Source organism: Capronia epimyces, assembly GCF_000585565.1.
Source record: "Capronia epimyces CBS 606.96 chromosome Unknown aczIQ-supercont1.6, whole genome shotgun sequence".
Classification (NCBI taxonomy): Eukaryota; Fungi; Ascomycota; class Eurotiomycetes; order Chaetothyriales; family Herpotrichiellaceae; genus Capronia; species Capronia epimyces.
In genome coordinates, this window is record NW_006912909.1 from 763,516 (window position 1) to 786,620 (window position 23,105).

General features: G+C 56.6%; 9 protein-coding genes across 9 annotated transcripts; 4 read left to right on the forward strand and 5 right to left on the reverse strand.

The window, feature by feature from the left end:
* Positions 1-126: 126 nt before the first annotated feature.
* On the forward strand, positions 127-2,490 carry A1O3_07149 (uncharacterized protein; the record flags this gene model as incomplete). Its single annotated transcript, XM_007737261.1, has 1 exon — positions 127-2,490. One exon carries the CDS (start codon positions 127-129, stop codon positions 2,488-2,490), a length of 2,364 nt encoding a protein of 787 aa, XP_007735451.1.
* A 1,082-nt stretch (positions 2,491-3,572) lies between these two features.
* Positions 3,573-4,882, forward strand: A1O3_07150 (uncharacterized protein; the record flags this gene model as incomplete). The annotated part of the gene is made up of 2 exons (XM_007737262.1): positions 3,573-4,686; positions 4,752-4,882. 2 exons carry the CDS (start codon positions 3,573-3,575, stop codon positions 4,880-4,882), a joined length of 1,245 nt encoding a protein of 414 aa, XP_007735452.1.
* Positions 4,883-5,811: 929 nt separating this feature from the next.
* Positions 5,812-6,630, reverse strand: A1O3_07151 (glutathione S-transferase; the record flags this gene model as incomplete). The annotated part of the gene is made up of 1 exon (XM_007737263.1): positions 5,812-6,630. One exon carries the CDS (start codon positions 6,628-6,630, stop codon positions 5,812-5,814), a length of 819 nt encoding a protein of 272 aa, XP_007735453.1.
* Positions 6,631-8,194: 1,564 nt separating this feature from the next.
* A1O3_07152 (acyl-CoA dehydrogenase) lies at positions 8,195-9,475 on the reverse strand (the record flags this gene model as incomplete). Its single annotated transcript, XM_007737264.1, has 1 exon — positions 8,195-9,475. The coding sequence occupies one exon, from the start codon at positions 9,473-9,475 to the stop codon at positions 8,195-8,197; it is 1,281 nt and encodes a 426-aa protein (XP_007735454.1).
* Positions 9,476-10,925: 1,450 nt separating this feature from the next.
* Positions 10,926-12,137, reverse strand: A1O3_07153 (uncharacterized protein; the record flags this gene model as incomplete). Its single annotated transcript, XM_007737265.1, has 2 exons — positions 10,926-11,902; positions 12,053-12,137. 2 exons carry the CDS (start codon positions 12,135-12,137, stop codon positions 10,926-10,928), a joined length of 1,062 nt encoding a protein of 353 aa, XP_007735455.1.
* A 588-nt stretch (positions 12,138-12,725) lies between these two features.
* Positions 12,726-14,855, forward strand: A1O3_07154 (uncharacterized protein; the record flags this gene model as incomplete). Its single annotated transcript, XM_007737266.1, has 1 exon — positions 12,726-14,855. The coding sequence occupies one exon, from the start codon at positions 12,726-12,728 to the stop codon at positions 14,853-14,855; it is 2,130 nt and encodes a 709-aa protein (XP_007735456.1).
* Positions 14,856-16,055: 1,200 nt separating this feature from the next.
* On the reverse strand, positions 16,056-17,879 carry A1O3_07155 (uncharacterized protein; the record flags this gene model as incomplete). Its single annotated transcript, XM_007737267.1, has 1 exon — positions 16,056-17,879. The coding sequence occupies one exon, from the start codon at positions 17,877-17,879 to the stop codon at positions 16,056-16,058; it is 1,824 nt and encodes a 607-aa protein (XP_007735457.1).
* A 1,740-nt stretch (positions 17,880-19,619) lies between these two features.
* On the reverse strand, positions 19,620-20,642 carry A1O3_07156 (uncharacterized protein; the record flags this gene model as incomplete). Its single annotated transcript, XM_007737268.1, has 1 exon — positions 19,620-20,642. One exon carries the CDS (start codon positions 20,640-20,642, stop codon positions 19,620-19,622), a length of 1,023 nt encoding a protein of 340 aa, XP_007735458.1.
* Positions 20,643-22,133: 1,491 nt separating this feature from the next.
* Positions 22,134-22,934, forward strand: A1O3_07158 (uncharacterized protein; the record flags this gene model as incomplete). The annotated part of the gene is made up of 4 exons (XM_007737269.1): positions 22,134-22,229; positions 22,259-22,373; positions 22,422-22,528; positions 22,578-22,934. 4 exons carry the CDS (start codon positions 22,134-22,136, stop codon positions 22,932-22,934), a joined length of 675 nt encoding a protein of 224 aa, XP_007735459.1.
* Between the last annotated feature and the right edge of the window lie 171 nt (positions 22,935-23,105).

The window sequence follows — 23,105 nt, forward strand, 5'->3', positions numbered from 1 at the left end:
CATATCCCAGGCATTCCCCGCAGAAGGCAGAAAGAAACAATATCTCGTCCATGGCTCTCTACATTTTTTGTTCCTATCCTTCCGTCTCAGTCCCCAGTCCACTAGCCACTGCTGCTCACCGACACCATGCCTGAGCCATTGTCTACCCTGTCTCCCGCCAAGCAGAACTCCAGATCCTCTCCTGTCAAGCTCGACTTCTCACAGAAACCAGATCTCTCGTTTTCGATCGATCCTCTCAAATCTCCTACCATGTCCGTCGTCGCAGTCGCGCAAGCCGCCCCAATAGATTCAACAAGCAATCCCCAACCCGCCCTGGAATATCCCCTGTCTCCCTCTGCGCCTTCCAGCCAAATGTCAAGTCCCAGAAAGACATTCTCGCCCATAAAGTATCGCCTACAAGATGATGCGAGGGTGGATAGCTCGCCTCCTGGGTCACCTGCTGAACCGACCGTGCGATTCAATGAGGGTCTCACAAAGGCGATCGATACCATGCAAAAGGAGGCGCAGACCGACACTTTGGATGAGTCTGTCGTGCACCACACAATGGACGAGGACAATAACAATGAAGCTAATCCCTCCCCGGATCGCATTTTGGATGGCCCCAGCCATCCCCGAGACGACTTTGACGACATGACGTTGACCCTCAGTCTTGACGATAAGACCGTCCACGACGAAACCGTTGGCGATTTGAGCACTATCTCGGCAATTGCTACAGACACGACGCGGTTTGCCAACATTCGCAACTCACCGACCAAGACGCCGCGGGAACCATGGTCGCCTTCCAAACAGTTGCGCAACTCCATCATCACCAGTACTCCGGGGACCACCCAACGCCCTCTACGATTACTCTCCACCTCGACACGAAGCACCTCGTCCAACGAAGATGATGAGGCCACCCCTCGGAGGCCCCGAAACTCGAATGACACCCAAGTAGACCTCATGAACTTCACTGGACAAACCAATATCGTGATCCCCCCTCCCAGTTCCGCCCCTCGAACCATGAGACGGAGTCCGTCGGGGAGAGGGGCCTTTCCTATCAAAGTCAACCCAAGTCCAGTCCACCGGTCACAGGCTTCAGTAGACCGCGAAAGGGCGACCGGTCGATCTCCTCAAAAACAATTTCAGGCTGTTTTTGAAGACGGCAATGTCCCAGCCACTCCTGCCGAGAAAAAGCAAAGCATGTACTCTGGTGCTTCGGGGCTGGATCTGTTGGATATTGATCTCGGGCCCATGGCGACTCCACGCTCGATCCCCACCATCACGCCCCGAGAATTGGAGACCTTGCGGTCTGAGCTGCAATCACGGATTTCAGGCTTGGAAGCCACCTTGTCTGGGAAAGAAGCAGAAGTCATGGCCTTGAAACGCTCCATCACTGATGCCGAAGTGCGAGTGGGCAAGACCAGTGAAGAGCTCCGAACCGAGCGTGCCTCTCGGGAAGAGCTGCAACACGCAAAGGATGAATTAGAACGGCGGAGCCGAGAAATGGAAGAGGTCCTGCGCGAAGTCAAGCAAAATATCTTCCTCGAAGAGCGAGAGAAAGAAAAGCTAAGACGGCAAAGCGACGAGGCAGAGCGTCGGGCGGAGGAATATGAAGTCCGGATTCTCGAACTCCAGGCATCGCTCGACACGCTACGGTTGGAACGTGTCAGATCGACCCCCAGTCCGGAAAAGGGGAGCACTCCCAGCACTCCGGGCGTGCATGCTGACATTGATTTCGCCGTCAAGGACGCCACAGAAAAGGTGGCCCGTGAACTGCACGCCTTGTACAAGAGCAAACATGAGCGCAAGGTGGCGGATTTGAAAGTTAGCTACGAGAAACGATGGATCAAGCAAGTGGAACAACTACGCGCCGACCTCAAAGCGTCCCAGGACGAGGTACTCAAACTGCAGACCGAGAAGGAGGCGACCATGAGCGGAGTAATCCCGGGCCAGAGTGAGGCTCTTTCTAGGATGGGGGGCCAGATTGAAGAGCTACGGCGATGGAACGAGGAGATCACGGCCGACAAGAAGATGCTGGAAGCCGAAGCTGCCGGCTTGAGGAGCCAAGTTGACTCGTTAGCCGCCGAAAGCGATTTCCTCCGAAAGGAGGTGGAACAAGAACGTGTGGAAAAGGGAGAGCTGGTTGCGCAGGTGGACCTGTTCCTGACCATGAGCGCTCAGCAAGAAGAGCAAAGGGCTGCCGCAAAGTCGCACCGGCCTGTCAGTCCCCCCAGGAGTGAAGATGGGAATGGTCGACCGAGTTCAGCATGCGCAGTGCCCAGCCCAAGCAAATTTAGGAGCAGTGTAAACGGCGGAATGACGCCCGCTGGATCAGGAGCACCAGGAGGTCGTCCTCGGCCAATGAGCATGTTACAGAAACCGACCGCAGGGAAATACTCGGGTATACCTGCCCCTGGGTCTGGATTGAAGGCGCCGTCGAGCAAATCCGCGGGTTATGGTGGTGGCCGGATTATGGAAGGCATCGCACGCATGGGCGCAGGGGGTCGATGAGGGCGTAATCATCGAGGAGCCGTGGAGTACTCCGTAATGCACAAGGAGACCGGGCCTATGCCAGGTCACTCTGTAGAATGAATTGCATGACTTGATGAAATGAAAGCCCATGGTGCCGGAGTTTTGGTTTGAGATCTTGAAGGCAGAGAGGGGTGGTCGAGACGGCTGAAGCGTGGGTGCGACGGCGACAGGGAACCAGGGAACTTAGACAGCTCGATCGGAAATGACCACGCTAGAGAGGTTGGGGCAGGCAGGAGGCCGTGGTGCTGTAGATGTCAGAGCAGTCTGCAATAGCGGTGTTGAGAAGAAGTAAAGAGGGTGAGGGCATTCTTGGTGTTTCATGTGGCAGATGATGCGGCACGAGTCGCTCGTTGGTCAAACACTGTTTCTGCCACCTTCAGCCGCCGTTCAACCTTTGACCCTCCCTCCTTCAGCCCCTTCACACACCAGTTCAATCTCATCGGAGCCACTGTTGTCTTCACCTTGTCAAAGCTCGAGGCTCCGGGATGGGTATTGACCCATCGTACAACCATGACGTCTCCAGGCCACGCTCTGCGCCGTCAGAGTCAGATCCGAAGTCTCTCTCCCCTTCGCTCCTCCTATCGCTTAGGCCTTGCCATCGGACGAGACACAGCGGTAAGCAAACCATGGTCAAACCGACAGAGATCACGCTTGAGACAGGCCCCTCCTGACTTGATCCTGCGAGGGATTATTACCCGTAACCTCGGTCAGCGTCGAGCACAGTCGGTGCGTGAGGGAGTGGCAGGTGGACACTGGGTGCACCATGCCCCAGGGAAGAAACAGTAAGAGTAAGAGTTGGGTATATATGCCTTCGTCACCCTCGATTCTCCTCAACATCTTCTCTTCCGATCGGACAGTATCAGGTTGGATTCAGCCCAGTCATTCATTCTTTGACACAGCTTCTTTCCCTCCCATTCCTTCGTTTCGCTTCCAATCGTTCCTGGAGAACTGATTTCGGCCTGGGCCAATTTGATACCTGTTTCTTGTCTTTCTACAAAGACCATTACGCTCTTTACGAACTTACGCCCTATACGACCAGACGTTGAAATACGACGCGAGCCATGAAGCTAGCCGTCTGCCTCTCCCTCTGTTTGATTGCGGTCGGTGACTTCGCTTTTGCCCGACCAGCGAACCTCCATATCAAAAGACAAAAGCATGGCCGTGATGGCCTTCCCTCCGTCGAGTCGTCCAGTCACCAGGTCCGCTCCGGTCCAGTCTGGAACGCACATCTAGGGCGTCGGGAAGTACCACAGGAGCACTCGCATGAAAAATTCCTCACAACCGTCAATCAGTTCTTGAAAACGGACAATCCTGACGGAATCGTTGACGCTGTCTTTGGCCTTCTGGGAAATGCCGCCGCAGCTGCAGGACAAGGCCAAATCTCCAACACGGATTGTCTTCAACAGGCCACGGCTGATCGTGCCTTTACCAACGCCAAAACCGCCGGCAGTGTGGAAGGCTTGACGGCTGCATTGATCTACCGAGCTCTCGAACGCAATACTGGAGCCGTTGGACAGGCGTCGGTTGCGTGCACTGCCATCCAAGCCGTCAATCCGGAGATCGCTGCCATTTCTCAACACCAGGACCCGGCATCCGCCAATGCAGCTGCCACCAACAAGGCCATTGTCCTAGAACTCGCTGTACAGATCGCCAATATTGGCGGGAACCCTCTCGATGCTCTGCAGTCCGGCACTTTTGCTCCCGGCCAGATCGGCGACCCCACGGCAAAGGGGAATAGCTGCGACGACCAAGGTGATGCTGAAGGCTGCATTTTCACTCAAAACCTCCTTGTGGAAGATGCCACGGAGGACGAGATCAACGCGGCAGTGGCTGCTTCTGCCACTGCTGCCCCGGGCGCTGCGGCTACGGCTACGGCTGCCACATCGGCTGCCGCATCGGCCGTGGCAGAATGCACAGCGCCTCCTGCAGCAGAATCCAGTGCGGCTGTGTCATCTACTGTGTCCAGCGCGTCCGCCAGTACTACAGCGGCCGCGTCGACCACCTCGGCTGCCGTTTCGGGATCGTCCAACTTGGATCTGGGCTCATGTCCGGACCCTACCATCGTATTCGCTGATGGCTTTGACGGCCGCCAGGAGAAATCCTTCGAGCCCAGCGACACCACGGCTTTTACACACGGCTCGGCGTTGAATATCAAGGTCATCACTGACTTCATATGTAAGTTAATCATCACCTAACCTACCAGTCGCGAACTCTGATTGACTGACTCCACAACCCTTCAGGTCAACAACTCGATGTCAAGTGCAAAGCTTCCCAAGAAGCCATTGACGCGTGCAATGCCGGCGCAACTGCGGCACAGGGCCAGACCGGTCAAGCAGCTGCTGACGCGTTTAATAGCGCTCTAGGGTTCTAGGGGTCTGTCCGAGGTAAGAGGCACACCAGGACGGACAGGACGAGAACAACAAAGACAGGGAGGTGTGACGAAGTTGTCCCAACACCATTGGGCTGGCCATATGGAGCCTATTCACTGTACATATATGTATGCATATCATTTCATGGCATTGAGACCATCTGTGGTCTTGCATGGTATCAATCTCTGCATCTTTCCGATTTACCGCTTCAGCAAATGGGGCGCCTGGTGCCTGACCGAAGAGTGCAAGTTGTGGCATACTCTGTACTATGTTCAGACAGTGGCATCATCCCTGCAATTCGAACACGGCGACCCCCTTGAAGGGAATATCAGCTGGGAGTCTCTATATATGCGGGACAACCTCTAGCTCCTCCGAACGCTCGTTTCCACGGTCAGGTTGGAAAGAGGAGCCCAAAGCCTATTCGCTGCCCAGGAATGGGGCATGCCGCTTACTCGAGGTCTGCAGGAGTCGGTGTGTGAGGTTTTCAGCTTTGTTGGTGTCAAGCAGCCCGCTCGACTATCTCTCTTGCCGTTCAATTCTGTCATTGAGATCAGCAGTCGTCGAGGTTGGTGGTCTCGGGTGCTGTCCTAGACAGTAAACAGTAAACAGTAAACAGCTTTCTATGGTCAGGTAGTAAAGGCTATGGCTACATGTACCGTCCTAAACAGTAAACATCTTTTTTATGCTCAAGTGGTCAAGGCCATGGCTACATGTACTGTCCTAAACAGCCTTTTATGCTCAGGTAGTAAAGGCCATGACTACATGTAGATGTTGTAGATGTAGCTGCGCTTCTCCCTCCCCTGTCTCAGAGCTCACTGGGGTCGTTGCTGGCATTGACACACCCCAACCACCCTCTTTTGTGGGCAACCGCTCTAACTTTAGCACGACCAAACATTGACATCGACATTGACATTGACATCGACCAACTCCATCACTCGTCGTCCAACTCTGGGTAATGACGATAAATGCCCAGAGTGTACTTCAAGCGCCGGTCGCTGGCAAGATAATTCTTGATGGGTTCCAGAGCCTTGACACGCTCATACAGGGCCCAGACTTTGGGGTATTTGGCGCCGTCGCGGATCTTCCCGACACACTTGGGGAAGGCAAAGCTGACGCCGTCGAGGGTCTGGAATAACACCAGGTCGGCATAGGAGAGTTTGCCGCCGTACAGATACTCGCCGCCGGCGCTGGCGGGGCCGTCGAGCACGCGCTCAAAGTAGGCCAGGAATTTGGGCAGGCGGTTCTCACGGTAGTCCTTGGCCTTGCGGAGCGCCTCGGTCTTTTGGTCTTCGTAGTAGAGGATGACGGCGATCGGGTGGTGCACGTCGTGCGGCTCGTTGGACAGGCCGTCGAGCGCGGTCAATGCCAGCGCGTTGACGTGGTACAGGCCCACGGGGTCGTCTTGGGCGTCGGGCACCAGCCCCAGCTTCGGCCCCAGATACAGCAGGATGTTGGGCGTCTGCCAGATGGTGACGTCGTCGCCGTGCTGTAGGATGGGCGGCGCGAATGCCGGCGGGTTGTGCTCGTCGCCGTTGTTGTCGTCGCCCGTCTGCTTCAGCACCGCGCCCACCCCTTCATCCGTCTGGTTGGACACGTCTGTGTACCGAGTGCCCGTGGCTTCGAAGGCCAGCCGCACGTGTTCGCCGCGGCCCGGAATCCCCAGCCAATAGATCAGGCGGAACGGCTTGTCGTCGGCGTCGGCGTTGGTGTCGGTCTTCTGCCGCTTGCTCGAGCGCGTGGATGTGGCCATTGCGCTGAACTGGGAGAGAGGGTAGTGCTGGCTGAACTGGGAGAGAGGATAATGCTGGTGGTGAAAGTGGTGAAAGTGGTGAAGGTGGTGGTGGTGGTGGTAGTGGTGAACGTGAAGGCCTAGGGTCCGTCGTCCGATCTGTGAGGCAACAATGGCACAATGTCTCATCGAGCTGCTTGCTGGCTCTTGACTTCGAAGTCGGGATGGCTATTAGCTGCGGGGTCACAGAACAGATCCTTTTACCTGGCAGACAGTAAGAAAGACTCGGGGAAGAAGGGAGGAGAGAGGAGGAAGGAGAGGAGATGTATATATACTACTGGCACCAAGACTGGAGGTACGTAGTACAGAGGTACTCGGTGCTCGGTCCCGGGTGCCGGGCGTCCATATTCCGTACCTGCAGTACAGGCACAACAGCCGGGATTAGGCCCCAAGGCCCTAAGGCTAGGGCCTAAGTCTCCTTAGGCTTAGGGGCTTAGGTAAGGTGCGTCGATCTATACGCGCTCACGTGACGCGGAAGCGGTCCAAGATGGCACCAAGGCTGTAACCCTAATAACCCTAACCCTAACCCTACGAGGTTCCCTGTTCTTGTTCTTGTTCTTGTGTCTCTCTGCTCTCTCTCCATCAGCCCAGTCCACATACTCCGTACTCCGTACTCCATACTCCCTACCATTGTACTACCACTGCAGCACCTCGCGGACTCGAGAAATACGTGTTAGGCGTCCACCGGCTAGCAATGTGATGGCACCCTACTCTCCAGGCCACTTCGGTTTAATGCTGGGCCCCTCCGATTCTGACTGGCGGCCATCGGCTCGAAGTTTGCACCTCATCTCCCAGTCTTCCACGGCGGGACTCAGTGGGTCATGATTGGAAGAGCACCCACGGCTTCGGTGGACGGGACTCTGTTGGTCATGAATGGACGAGCATCCACGGCTTCGGTAGACGTGGCTCCGTTGGTCATGATTGGAAGAGCACCCATGGCTTCAGTAGACGGGACTCCGTCTGGTATACGATGTTCGATGCTGTAGATGAGAAGCTTACCACGTCAGAAAGGGCAGGGCAGGGCAGGGCAGGGCAGGGCAGGGCAGGGCAGGGCAGGGGCAGGGCATATATTCCGATCCTCTTGTCTTCAGAGCCGACTCGAGCACGGGCACGCTGCACTACACCAGGCTCTGAGCCTGTGATTCCCTTCAGGGGTTACAGCCCTTCCCCTTCGATCTCTCCGCAAAGTCCTCCGAACCAATGAGAGATCGAAGGGGAAGGGAATTAAGGGCTGAGCGCCATGATCGTGCATAAGCATCTGGTCACGTCACACACTGCTGTGCTAGAGACCAAGGGTATTTGATTGATCCTTTCACTATGTGAGCGAGCGACCCTTCTTGTTCAACCCTGTGTGTACGGTGATTTGGAACATCTCTCCAGACCTCTACTGTCTGACAAGATACAACCAGGTCAAACTTAGGGTTTACTATCTGGCAGGATACAAACAGGTCATCCAGTTCAACAAGGGCCTTGGCCCCTCTTTCCCGTGCAGGCCACGGAGCTTACGGCGGCCTTTCAGTGGTTTCTACGTGTACCATGTCGGCTCCGGTACTTCGTCGAGCAAGAAAAATCGCCCCAACTCCCGCTCCTTGTACGCGACGGGATCGTGCAGCGTATGTACTCTGAGCTCCCTCCAGAACCGGTCCAAGCCGACCTTTCTGGCGGTCGAGCTGGATCCAGTCACTTCGAAAATGCCGTTCACCACACGGAGACCGGTGTCAGTGGCCACGACCTTGATACTCGCCACCCACTCGGCCACCTCGCCTCTCCGGCGTGCGCTGATGTCCCTCTTCTCGCCATGTTCGGCGTACGCGTCCCGAAGCTGCTCCCCTGCACGGTCGGCCAGGGCCTCGGCGGCCCGTAGGTGGGCGTGGAAACTGCCATAGCGAGCCAGGATGTAGTGTTCGTCGGTGGCCTTGTCCTTGTTGTCGCCACCGTACGGCCACGGCCGGGTTTTGGTGGTGGTCCACTGCTTGGCGGCGTCCAGGGCGCCCAGAGCGATGCCGATGTAGAAATTGGGGAAGACGAGTTGGATGGTGGGCAGCAACAACGAGGCAAACGGGACCTTCAAGATGGCCTCGATCGGCTGTTTCGTCTGACTGTCCCATCCCCATGCGTCGGTCCAAGGCGCCCGCACATTGTCGATCTTGACGCTCCCCGACTCGGTCAGCCGCAGGCCAATGTTGTCCCAATCGTGGCTGAACTGGATCCCCGGCTGTTGGGTGGGCACGAGCGCGAAGACATGGAGCTCCGTGCCGTCGAGCACGCCCTCGAGGACGGTGGCGTCCGAAACCACTCCGCCGGTGTTGAAGTACTTGAATCCGTTGAAGACAATGTGGTCGCCGTCGTCGGTGACCTTGAGATCGGCACTGCGAGGGTTCACCGCGCCGCCGAGGAACCAGTTGTTCTCCAGAAGCAGCTTCTGCACGCGGTGTTTCTGTTCGTCGGTTCCCACCACGTTCACCGTGTAGAACCAGAACAGGTGGTAGCCCAGGATCATGCCGATGGAGCCGTCGCCCCGGGCCACTTCACGGATCACTTTGTAGGCCGTCGACCAGTCCTGGCCACCGCCGCCGTATTGACGAAGGCCCAGGATCTTGGTCAACCCGGACGCTTTGAGCAATTGCACCTCGTTGACGGGTGATTTCCCCTCAATGTCTCGCTGCGTCGCATCCCTGGCTAGGATCTGGGCCACTTCTTTGGCCCGCGTCAGCCATGCTTCAGGACTGTCAGGCAGACCTGCTTTTGCAAATTTGGTGTGAAGGTCAATGTCGGCCACGGTTTGGGGTACTGTGACCGAGCCCATGATGAGCGGGAGCAGTGAACAGGGAGCAGTCAGCCGTGAGTAGTGAGCAGTGGGCAGTGGGCAGTGGGCAGTGAGCCGTGAGCAGTGAGCAGAGTAAAGTCAGGGTATCCGGGAGGAAACCTGTCAGCAGGTTGTGATCAAGACAAGTGGACTTGGGTGGGTTGTGCCTGGAGTAATATAGACGTGACTCTGCACAGCCCGGACGCATCATCCCACCACGCAAGCAACAAAGAATGGGCTCAGGCTCAGGCTCAGGCTCAGGAGCGAGCCCCAGCTGGAATTCATCATTTCGGGATCGACTCATCTCAACATGGGCCAATTGCATGGGATCTCAGACGGAGCGACATCGTAAGGCTGCTTGACGTGCTTTGGTTCCAGAATCAACTCAGACATATGCATGTGTGGGTGTGTGGGTGTGCATGTATGTGTATGTGGGTGTGCATGTGTGTGTATGTGTGTGGGTGTGTTGTGTGTGTGTGTGTGAACAACACCATCGGTGATGGTTCGGCCTTCGTCCCACCATTGATACCACCTCCTCACGACGCCATTTCTCCAGCCCATGTCGTCAGTTGGAGAGATGCGAACAGAAGGCCAGACTCGTCCCCATACCATGTTTCAGCGTGAGAATGATACTCGTAGGCACATGTTTTGGTCTGAGAATGACACGTAGGCACATGTCTTCCTGGGCACCTACTAGGTAGCTGACGACGATCTGCAGGAGACAGAGCGGGCTTAGGGTAAGGAAGCCTTAGGGTTAGTGTTAGGGTTAGGGTCCCTGATTGAGCCCCTGAGCCGCCGTGCCCAAGACGGGCTCGTGCCCAAGTCTCTCTCCCCTGATGCCTGATGCCTGATGGCGTTCTCGATGCAAAAGGCTAGAGAGCTCTTGAACGGAGGTGGGGCGGGAAGACAAGAGTTCCCAAAGACTTTGGGACTGTCTGCCTCGGAATGCTCAAAGCAGAGCATAGACCTGATTCGACTGCCTTCTCGACTGCCTATTCGACTGGACCATCAGGCTTAGGGGCCGGCTATATTGCTACAGTATCCAGCCCACACGAATGATTCACATTGTTGGTTTGGGCGGCTGAGATCATCTTGGAGAGACAGAGAGAAGGCCAGTCCGCTGGTCAGGCTGCTGGAGGCCGGTCGGGATGTCGACTGTGAGATTCGCTTGATAGGGCATGTGGAGTCCAGCCGAGCCAGCCTGTAGCTATTAATATAGGCACTTCTTGACTTGTGGCTCTTGACTTGTGGCTCTTGACTTGTGGCTCTTGACCTGTCTCTGCTGCAACGAGTCCTTGCTATACCAAGTTCCCAAGTATGGACTGTCGTTTATGTAGCCTAGTACTAAGTCAAGACAGATTCCATCGTTTGCTGCCTACTACTCCGTATATCACAATCACAATCACAATCATAGTAACCGATGGCGATTCGGTCCTGTCGCGCCTAGCACCTACAACCGGCTCACTTCGTGCAAAGAAAACGTCTGTCCGACAATCTCTTCGCTCAACCTCCACAGCCGCCGGGCGGCCTTCAGGTCGGTCGCGTGCGCGGCAGGCTCGGCGACCTGGCAGTCACGGAGATAGATGACATCGTCACTGTCGCCGTCGCCCAACTTGGGGTCGAGCGCGGCTACGAGCGTCGTCGCACTGCCCTGGTCGATATCCTTCCAGAAGCCACCCGACTTGCGGACCAGCCGGGTGTAGTTTGCATCGAGGTTGCGGGACAGGTCTGTCCAGATCGAGCCCGGGTGCGTGGCAATCGCCTTGACGCCGCTCTGGTCAAGGTGCCGGTTGAGATAGAGCGATATGAGGATGTTGGCGGTTTTGGATTGCGCGTAGGCCACAAACGGGCTGTATGTCTGTCCCGGAGGCGGGTCGAAAGACATGAAGCCGGGGATGGACGCGGGCCGTTCTTCGGCCGGGATGTCCCGCGACGGCTTGTGGAAGTTGACATCGCCGAATCGGATCGGGGAGATCTCATGTCCTTGGCTGGAGACGTTGACGATGCGCGTGGATCCCGGCCGGCCTCCTCGGGCGGCAGAAGCCCGCGCGGCCTGGAGCATCTTCGGCATGAGCAGGTTGGTGAGGAGAAACGGGCCGATGTGGTTGGTGGCGAAATGAAGCTCGAGTCCGGCCGGGGTCAAGGTGTGAGTCTGTATCATGACGCCGGCATTGTTGATGAGCATGTCGATGTGGTCCACGAGTCTGTCGATGACGGCAGCACCGTCGCGGACAGATTGGAGGCAGGACAGGTCGACTGGGACGAGCGAGAGCCGGACTTCGGGGTAAGCGGCTTGCACCTTCTTGGCCACTGTCTGCATCTTGGCCCGTGTTCGCGAGACCAGCACGAGTAGCGAGGGCGACTGGGCCGCGAGCGCCAGTGACAAGGACTCTCCTAGACTTTGAGGCGACACCCCGACCACGACCACTGTGGGTTCCATACAGTATGTTTAGCTTGTAGTGTTTCATAGAGTATGCTTAGCTTGCTGGTGTGGTGCCACCGGATGGAGGGACAGGACAGAGGGACAGAGGGACAGAGGGACAGCCCCGTGGGAATGGTGAATGTGAGTTGGCCCACCTGTCTTTCCACGAACTCCATCGCCAAACACTCTGGCCACTTCGGTGGCTGTCGTTTCGCGCCCGAACTGTGGGTTGGAAGTCATGTGTGGTCTGTCACGCCAGCGCAAGGCGGCGGAATGGACAGGACTTGTCCTTTTATGTTGGACTCGAAGCCAGGGCCGGCCGCGGCCAAGGGTGATGTGGCCGTGCGGTGGGTTGGTTTCTGGCTCGAGAGGATCAAGATCAGATCAGATCAGAATCAAGCCCGGTTGCAACATGCTTCATTCAGGCCTGACCAACGCAGAGGAGGAAAGGAGGGGCAAGGCGCTCGTGGAGAAGGTTCCTTAATGCTCAGGCTCAGGCTCAGGCGCAGGCATTCCTCCATCACCCCGCCTTCCTAAGCTCATCCAATCATCTGCTCAATTGTGTTTGATACCACAAGATACTTTGTTTTGACCTTGGAGTAGAGCACCACGCACCACCTCTATTGTTTTGGCTGGATTCTGAGACAACTCCGGAGTACTGTATAGCGCGCGCAAATAAAACAGCGGATTATTATGGCGTCCAAACGCAATATCTGTATGTCAAGCCAGTGCAATTCCTCCATTTCGACATGACCTTCACATTGAGGGAACCCAGCACATCGATCAGTACACTATCCCGCTCCCTAGCAACATGTACACGCAGCAGTCATGGGCATCCCCCGGCTGTCCCAAGACCTCCAACCCTATACGGAATGCGTGGTCGTCGGCCAACGCAGCCAAACCACCACCACCACCAGCCAGGCCGCAGACACAGGCACACCTACCAATGTCCAGTGCTTGATCATCGACGGTCCCTCGCTGGTGTACTTTGTGTACAACAAGCTGCTGGCACACAAGGGTCTCGACTCGACCACCACTGCAGTCCCGACATACGAGGAGATCAACCAAGCTTCTTGCCATCTCCTGCAGCAACTGGCAGGCCACGGGGTGCACATCCGAAACATCTTCTTCGACGGAGGCCTGCCCGAGGCGAAGCGAGACGTGCGCCTCGGCCGCATGGAACGACTCCGACAGCAGCTGGACGCCTACAGGAAGACACATGCAGACTGGTTACCCATCACCGAGTCTGTTTCTATCTCTTCCTCTGCCTCTGCTCGGCCTGCAGCTGTCGAAAAAGCATTGTGGAACCCGCCGGTCGCGTCGAGCAGGAAGCCAATTCTACCGGCGCCGCCGTTCATGGTGGCCAGTGTCATCGACTGTTTGCGAGCCAGCCCGTGGAAGGACAGGGTGCAGACCGTGCCGGGCGAGGCCGACCTGTTCTGCGCGCTGGCTGCGAAGGAATCCGGGGCGGCCATCCTCACCAACGACTCTGACTTGGCTGTGCACGATCTAGGCGCAGAAGGCCGCATCGTGCTCCTGCAGTCCATCGAGAAGGGCCACGTCCACGTCCACGATATGGCGACGAAGAACGGAGACGGAGACGGAGATGGAGATGGAGATGGACATTCAAGTACAGATGCAGATGCAGATTCCGATGCGGCCGTCATCACTGCTTTGGCCCTGAACCCGAGCCATATGGCGCAAAGGCTGGCCGTCTCCTCTCTGCTCCGATTCGGCTTCGAGAGATCGATCGACCCGAACCTGTCGGTTTCGCTGGTGAGGGAGAGAGCTCGAGATGACTCGAGACTGGCCAAGTACCGTGCCGAATATGCCGTTTTTGCGGCAGAGTACCAGCCCCCTGGAGAGCCAGAGCCATTGCCCGCCTTGCAAGCCCTTGACCCGCGCACCGCCGAACTGCTCGTTGACACAACAGACCCTCCGCACGTCTACCTGACTCCCCTCGTGGAGGATCCTTCACGGGACTCTTCGTGGTCTTACGGTGCAGACGTGCGGCAACTGGCATACTCGTTGCTCCCGATATGTACGAGCACGAGCACGAGCACCAGCATGGGTGCGCTTCGCCGCCATTGTTTCAAGACCGTGGTCGAATATGCGAGAAAGGGACAACGGATCGCACCCACGAGAGTGACCGCTCTCGGCAGTCCACAGGCTCTGGACCGCCTGCATGAAACGCTCCAGCTGTGTGACGATTGCTTGCCGCCGTCGACAGATCGCACTTCCATCCTGTGCTGGTACATGCTGGCTTTCCGAGTCATTCACCAGCAGAAGGTTGACGCGGGCAAGACGGTTCCTCCGTCGTCGCAGGTTGCGCAGCTCTGGGGCCTCGCACCATCAAAATCAAATTCAAGATCACGATCATCGTCGGCCTGCATCTCGTGGGACAATGTCCATCTTCTCGCCAACCTCCATGCTGTTCTGTACTCGTTCCGCATGCTCCAACAAATCACTCGACACATCCTAAGCCACTACAAGCAGACTGCAGAATCAGGGTGTCGGGATACCGGCAACCCCGAGCCGCATGGGAACGACACGGACAAGGACAAGGACAAGGACGATTTTATCACATTACTGCACCAGCTGTCTCGGAGACTCGACCCCATGCCTGACATCCAAGACCTCTTTCTGGATATCCCTCATCTCCGCCGCCGAATTGGCAGCCTGGACCTGGCAACTCGAGCCAATACCGTGGTACAGCTGAAGCGTCTGCTCGACTCAGAGGATGAGGCTCAGGCTAGCCAAAACACGACCACGACCACGACCACGAACACGACCTCGACCACCGCCACCTCGGCCTCTGCTCTCAAACATGACCACTACGAGGATTGGACCACGACCAAGCCGAACAAGAAGAAGCGCAAAACAGTCCAGCAGCCCAAGGCCGGGCCTGGGCCGTCGACACGAAGCGCCAACCCCTTTGACCTGTTAATGGAAGATTAGGCCTTGTGGAAAATGTGGAAAATGTGGACAATTCTCACCCAGCCTCTATCTTCCTTGTCAACCACATCCTGACTTCGGCGCTAGAGCCCAGACGGATCAGATATTATTTGCACGCTACACCATGCACATCATCTACGGGACGCCATTGTGTCTAGCAAGACCACCACTGCCCCTGTTTCTGTGCTGTCGGGTTCCAAGCCCAGTTCGTGGACAGGAGATTACAGTAGTAGTATCTCCCATGCTAGAACACTCACCAACCTCGGCGACGCTAGCACCGTGGCCGTGACCGTGGCCGTGGCCGTGGCCGTGGTGCCGTATACGTAGCAAGTCTATCCGATTCGTCGAGGGTAGGGACTGCCCTGATCCGTCATGGACTCATGGCGGTTCGCTTCGTGTCGTTCCGCATCCTGCGCTCTCGGTGCCGGTGACGATCTGCCTGCATTCCCGTGCCGAGCGGCCCGGAGACCAGCCCAGCCACTCAGCCACTCAGCCACGAGCATGAATTGTGCGTACGTATCTCAAGCCATCGCGTGCGCGTACGTATATCAACCCTGCAGGGAGTGCTGCCGGCACAGTTTCTATAGGCATGTCAATCGTTGGCGACGGCGCTCACCATCAGCAGAAATTAAATGAGGTCTCTGATGCTATACTATGCCATGCCACGCCATGGGTCCTGAGGCTGCCCTTTTCCCCTTGTCACGGTTGACCCAAACCGTTACATCACGACGGTCGCCAAAAAGGACGAAGTAACTAATTCACTCGTGAATTAGCCTCTTGGTGTATATAACCGTCACACCCCTAGCCTTCGGCGATCGTATGGTGCTGGTACAGGTACAGGTACAGGTACAGGCTAAGATGGTCCCGGAGGTAGGAGGACTCAACTCATTGCCGCCACGCAAGATGAAAGGGAGCCACGCAAGATAAAAGGGGCCGATGCATAGGTGTGATGGGTGATGTGGTAATATGGTGATGTGGTAATATGGTGATGTGGTGATGTGGTGATGTGGTGATGTGGTGATATGGTGATATGGTGATATGGTGATGTGGAACTTTAAAGCCCCGCCTAATTGTCCGATCTACATACTTCCGTGGGCCGACGGAAGGGATTCTATTGACCCGGGTGCCTGAAGAACCGCCTCTACCAAATCATATAGAATAGCGTAGGTATCAAGCTTGGAAACCTATAGAACGGCCCAAGTATCAAGCTTGGAAATCAAATAGATCTCCCTCGCCTGGAAAGCCAACAGTGTCGAGATTCTCCCAGCCCCAATCAAGCAGGTTCTGGGAGGCATAGTCGTCCTTGGACGGGGTGAACTGGCCCACCATGGTCACGGTCACATCTTTGGCAGCAACATCAGTGCCAGTCGAGTAGGTCTCGATCTCGTGGAGAGGGCGTCCCATGGAACCGCCTGCCTCTCCCGAAACACTCGTCCTCCTGTCGGCGTTGGCGTGACCGTTGGCGAGCGGTGGCACAGGCGTCGCCAGCGCCTGTTGGTAGATGTTGGTCACCAACGACGGAGGGCCCATGCTAGGAGTACGGTCCCCAGCTCGCTGGACCCTCCCGGCGTCCTTTTCGGCGCGTTTTCGCAGGCGATCGAGGAGGTTATAGTGGCGACGGGCTTGGCTGCCGTCGGGCGTCATGGCGGCCAACTGCGCCTGACAGTATTGGGCTTTGTCAAAGAAGACGTCAATGTCCGGGAACAGGCCGGCGGGGATGGAGGAGCGGCTGTTTTGGATCATGAAGACGTACAATGTCGAGATGGCCACAAGCGCGACATAGTGGGTGACCCAGAAGGACTGATACATGGAGCCTCGCTGGAAGAGTTCGTACGTGGTGTGGAGGATGGTGCCGATGGCGGCAGCACATTCACGGATCGGCTTCTCTGCTCGGCCGTCTTCGCTGGCCGACGAACTGCGGCCCAGCTGGCTAAAGTCCATCAACAGGCAGCGCCGGGTGACGAGGATGCGCAGGTGGGCATAGGCCAGCTTCAAGACGGTGTTTTGCCGCTCAAAGGTCCGCTGACCCGCCAGGGTCCTGTCGCGAGGCTTGAGGAAGTCGGGCAAGTTCTGCCTCCAGTGGTAAACGGCCTCCAGCATCTGGTCGGTCCGTTCGAACACCTGGTCCTCGGACAGGGGGCGCAGGGGGTAAAGGAGGTCGCTGTTCCGCGCCATCAGCTTGGCGAGATGCGCGTGGGCGATGAAGGCCTCTAGGTTCCCGTGCTGCGGCAACTCCTCGGGCGACTCGGAAGACAAGAGATCCTGGTCGTCGATGTTGCGCGGATACTGCTGGTCGATGTCTTCGTCGCGGAAGATGCGTGGCCGGCCCAGCATGACGCTCAAGTAGTTGTCGAAGACGTAGGCACACCAGAAGGTCCGCTTGCGCGACTCCAAGGTGACCAGGTCCAGCTTTTGCGAGGGCGACGTTTTCCGGTGCAGGCCGATCGAGGTCGAGATGGTGCAGGCCAGACTGAAGCAGAAGCGGCATTCGTTGATGCGGAAGGTGCACAGAAGGTAAAGGCACACTGCCAGTCGGGCCTGGACGCTGGCGAGCGTGGCCGGGCCCGGTTCCTGGTTGAGCAAGGCTTTGGCCTTGTCGAAGTACGACCGACTCCGGATCAGCTCCTCGTCGCCGCCCTCCTTGTACCTGTCCCCGTCGGCCGAGTACAGAAGCGCCTGTGCGCACACCAGCAAGGCGCAGGCCGCTTCGGCCATCAGCAAAGGAGAGCCGGCCAAGATCTGCGACATCCAGTGTTCGACGGTCGGCTGGTGCAGGAATCGATAGGTGGGCGTGGCAAATCGGAAATAGCGGGCCAAAAACGCCTTGGCCTCGTCGGGGGTGGGAAACTGCTCGTCCTGCCGGATCACAGGCTGGGGCATGTCTCCATAGCAGGTCAAGGGGGCGGCGGGGACCGTCTCTCCCTCGTTGATCTCGCTTCGGTTCCAGACATGGTAGAGGAACGACACTCCAGCTGTCGGGCCGATGTGCTGACCTGCGGCGAAAGTCTGCGGCGGCTCGCTTGACATGTTCCCCAGGCTAGCCAATCGAGGTCGAGGCGGTCCGGGGAGGCTGGTGCGTGGGAGGGCATCTCGTTCCAGTCCCAGTCCATCGTCTCGTGGGCCTGGGTCTGGGCCTGAACCTGGGTGTGAACGACGATGGTCCAGAGGAGTGTGGTTGTGATTCGCGGTACCATTGTGACTATGTGTAGCATAGCCCGTCGTGGTGGGAGACTGTGTGGTCGAATCGGAGAGGTAGCCAGGTGGATGTCTTTCAGTATTACCGGTAGGATGTGTACTAGTATGTGTAGTTGGATTGCCGCCATCTTCATATTCGCACCGCACGCCCTCGTTGTGGCAGTAGTCGCATGGCCGAGTGCCGGTGCATCTTACCTTGCGTCTATGTGTAGATGGGAGATAGGTTAGCAATGGGGGTCCAGTCAGACAGTCAGACAGACACTCGGTCACTCGGAAAGACAGGACAGGCTTAGGCACGCGATTAGATTGGGTTGGGTTGGATTGGGTTGGGTGTGTACGTGAGCCCACGAAAAGAACAGAAAAGAGAGGAACAGTCGAGCCATCGCTCGCTCACCACTTGGTGATGTACAGAGTACAGAGTACAGAGTACAAACCCACCGTGTGAGTAGTGAACACTGAACACTGAACACTGAACACTGAACACTGAACACTGAACACTGAACACTGAACACTGAACAGAACACCAAACACTAAACAGAACACCAAACACTAAACAGTAGTCTTAGACACACACCTTCTGCAAAATCGACAAGCTTGAGCGGTGCGTGGGTGCTTCAGCTTCCGTTTCTTCTGCGGGCTGGACGGCAGGTCGTCGTGCGAGTGTGAGTGCGAGCGTGAGTGTGAGTGTGAATTGTCAGGCGGCCCGGTCCCAGTCCCGGTCCCTGTCGTGCTCGTGCTCGTAGTCGTGGGCTTGGGCGTATGTGGTCGTGGTTGTGTGGCGGCGTTGGCGGCGGCGGTGGTGGTGGTGGTATCCATCGGGCGTGGGCGTGGGCGTGGTTAACAAGGCTCCGTACCGTAAGCCGTAGGATGGGTGGTGGTACGAGTAGTGGTAGTGGAAGAGAGGAATTGGGCTGCTGCCGTTGCCGATGCCGTTGACCGGAAGCACAGTACGGAGTACGGAGTAGAGTAGACGCTGGGCGGTGCTGGGCCGGGGGAGTGCAAAGCAAAGCAGAGCAGAGCAGAGCATTGGTAGTGTGCTGTGCTGTGCTGTGCTGATTGTGTCCCGTCGGCAGCCGGTAACAGTATTAGGTAATACAAAGGCCAAGCCGTGTTAACCCTAACCCTAACCCTAACCCTAACCCTAGACCCCAAATATGGTCGTTCTGTGAGCCGTGGATTTATATAATGAAAGAGTGGTAGGCACCTAGTAGTAGGTACCTAGGAGATACCCAGTAGACGCCTGGTAGATACCTAGAGATACCTACCGGAGGTACTTGGTATCATTACTCCGTAATATGTATACAGAACGGTCACCATGTCGCTACCTATGTCAACCTGTGCCTGTGCTGTACAGATAGTGTACGGACACTGTGTACTGTACTCTGCTGCACCTCCAGGTAGGTAGGTAGTAGGTGTTCCGGGAAGTCACCACGCTGTCGCTACTACTGTAGGAACACTGTCACCACACTGTCACTTCTACTATAGGAACACTGTAACACGTTGTCGCTTCTACTACTGTAGGCAATCAATGATTGTCCAGACAAGCATCGAACTACACTACACTACACTACACTACACTCCATAGCCGGAGACTGGACAGACTCGTTGGTTCTCATAGTTCCAGCCAAAGGCGACCCAGACGCCGTACAGGTGCACCAGACTGGCCATGACGACCAAGACATGGAACAGCTGGTGCGACGAGAACCAAATGTCGAAAGAGCCCGGCCAGATGGACTCCGGGATGCGGGTGACGAAGAAGAAGGCACCCAGGCCATACACCAAGCCTTCCAGCAGGTAGTACGGCATGCCCGACCGGACCCACATGTCCGCCCAGCCATACAACAGCAGTCCATGGACGATGGGAGCGAATCCCGACAGGCCGGTGAGGATGAAGGCCCAGGTGCGATGGTGCCGATACCTGAGGCCCTGGAGCTTCGGGTGCAGGACCAGCGCCGACGTGACCACGCTCAGCCCGATGATCATGGCCCAGTAGAGCCCGCGCAGCACCGGCTCACAGTAGAAGCCGACGTAGATGCCGGAAAAGAAGCTGCCCAGAATGAGGACCAGGATCCCGGCGTAGTCCACCCGCAGCATCAGACTCGACACCGCCATGGAGTGATTCATCAGAGTGTGGTACGCGGACGAGAGCGCCATCGTGATCAGCGCCGCTCCCACGTTGCAGTGGAAGACCACGTGGTCCAACACCGACGCTTCGGGGTAGACGGAGCTGATGGCCCGGTGCACCGTGGCGTGCCCGAACACCAGGCAGACGGCCGGGATCAGATGCGTGTAGATGTTCAGAGTCTCGTTGTGTAGATAGCCCAACGACTGCGCGCAGCCGAGGCACGAGTTCGAAATGGGTCGATAACCCGATCGCAGGAAGTGGTTGTCCCGATGCCAGTCCGGCAGCTCGTCGTAGGATAGCAGGACAACTTGGTCTTGTTGTTGTTCGTGTTCGTGTTCTGGGTTCAGTTTCGCCCGGAACATCGACAATTGTTCTTCATGCCCTGCGTTGCTGGGCGCGCGGGTTCGTGCCTGTGCCCGTGCCTGGGCCAACTTGGCCTGCGGGTTGCGGTAGGTCAGAATGAAAGACATGTTGCCCCATAACAATATCCAGATAACAGGGAAGAGATGTTGACAGCCGCCAGGTCAGACCTGCTGCCATCAACTTGAAGGCCAGTTCGGTTGACAAGTTCTTGTGAACCTTGGAAGGGAGTGGGAAAATTTGCGAGCTCAATCGACCACGTCTGTTGTAGCTGCTGATATGCTAAGCAGCCGATCGAGATTGAAGGGGCCCAACTGGAACCCATACCAGATTGGTCCAGGAGCGGATATCGAGATCGGCCATGGTTGCCGACCATCCGACTCATGGCGTAGAACAATGACCAGAGTGCTCTGTAGTAGGCGATCCTGCATGCTAACTCCAACTCTTCGTTGTTATGTGTAGAATGTGAGCAGCAATAAAGAATCCACACTGTGCCATCTCCGTGTTCAATGGTGTTTGGTGTTGGGAGCACAGCTTCCACTCACATGGGTTGACATCCCACGTAAATGTACGGATAATTGTCTGCTTGCAGGTACCTTGAAATATCAAAAAATTGTGTCACGACGAGGTTTGCAATAATATTATGTAGCAAGGTGCAGATGTGTGAATGAATTGACTATACGGATACCTAGGGGAGATTTCCTGTTCCAACCTGGGACTGGGATTGGTTCGTTGCCTTGATTTTATAAAAGAAAAAAGATTTGCAAAAAAGAAATCATATGATCAGACTGGGGCTCGATCCCAGGACCTTCTCCGTGTTAAGGAGATGTGATAACCAACTACCTTTGAGTTTGTCAGAATTCGAATGCTTGGATTGAGCTGAAGAGTGAACTTACACCATCCGACCAGATTCAACTGATTGATTGATGAATTTTGGCATCTACAAATATATATACCTTTGTTTGGATTGAAGTTTTAGTTAGCGTGCTAGGGTCACTAAGCCTTATCCCATCCGAGTCGACTTACAAAGTTACATCAAGGTCACTGTATTTCACCTCCAATCTCAAGCAATCATTATGACTAACATTCGTGACACTTAATGAGAGCCGCATCTTCTAGGTGAACAGAGTACTGTAGATACCGTGCAGGTCGCGACCTGTGCATGCACCAGCACAGCTAACTGCGTCGATCACACTATTGCTCCGCCGTCGAGAAAAACTGCGACACTGTATGACGCGTGAGCGACAGATGTCCAAGGCCTCTTTCGCGTTCCCGTTCTGCGGCTGAATCACATCTAGCGACTTCTGACCAGCCTCGTCAACGCCTGAAAGCCGTGTCAGTCAGTCAACAAGTCAGTGACCAAGAAATCTCCCTCCCATGACCTGAATTGTTTCCCCCAAACCGCGACTCTCTCGCCAATATGCCTTCTCCCTCGCCATCTCGAGGCAGGTCACCCACTCGCTCGCACACTCCAACATCTCTAAGTCGAGCGCCCTCACCCACTTACAACCGTTCTCTCTCTCCTCGTCGATCACCATCCCCCAGATCGCGCTCCAGGTCCTACACCAGGTCCCCCCCTCCTCGAGACCTGCGCAACGGTCATGGCCGAGGACGGAGCCCCAGTCGGAGCCCCAGTCGCAGCAGGAGCCCCAGTCGCGGCGACAGGAGATCATATCGAGAACGAAGTTACACCCGAAGTCCAAGCAGAGAAAGCAGACGAGCGCAGAGTTCCAAGATTGTGGTGGAGAAGCTCACCAAGAATGTGACGGAAGCCCACTTACGCGAGATCTTTGGGTCGTACGGTCGCATCGAGGCCATTGACCTGCCCCTCAACAGACAGTGTATGTATGACCCCCCAACCAGAGGAGTGCCTCGCTAACGTTGAACAGTCATGACAAATCGTGGAACGGCATACATTCTTTACGACCACCCATCCGGTTCCGAGGCCGCCATTGCCCATATGCACGAAGCCCAACTCGACGGCATGGTCATTTCAGTGAGCATCGTTCTACCACGCCGCGCATTTTCGCGCTCGCCGCCTCCAGCCAAAACCTCGAGACAGGGTCCGGGTCCGGGTCCACGATACGGCCCGCCGCCACGAGGCCCGCCGCCGCCGAGATACCGGAGTCCACCACCCAGGAGAGGCGGCTACGGAGGTGGCAGACGAGGCGATGACAATTCATACGTACCACGTGCCCAATATTCCAGATCACCTTCCCCACCGAGACGGCGCCGGCGGTCAATATCACGTTCCAGGTCGCCTTCCAGAACTCCCCCCAGGAGACGAGGAGGGGGACCAGGGGGGGGAGGAGGTCGAAGCCCGCCACGGAGACGACGACGAAGCCCGAGTTATACTTCTCAAAGCAGCTACACCCGCAGCCGTAGCCGCAGTCCCAGCGTGAGTCGAAGCCGTTCCAGAAGCAGAGGTCGTTATGGAGGCAGGAGGTGAACACGACGTGCTTTGAAACAGGCCCTCGTCCACACCTGAGGTCATGAATTACTTGATCGGGGCAACAACCTGCCACGGGAAGGTCTAGTGCTGCGGCATTGGTGATGGACTAAAGTGAAACGAG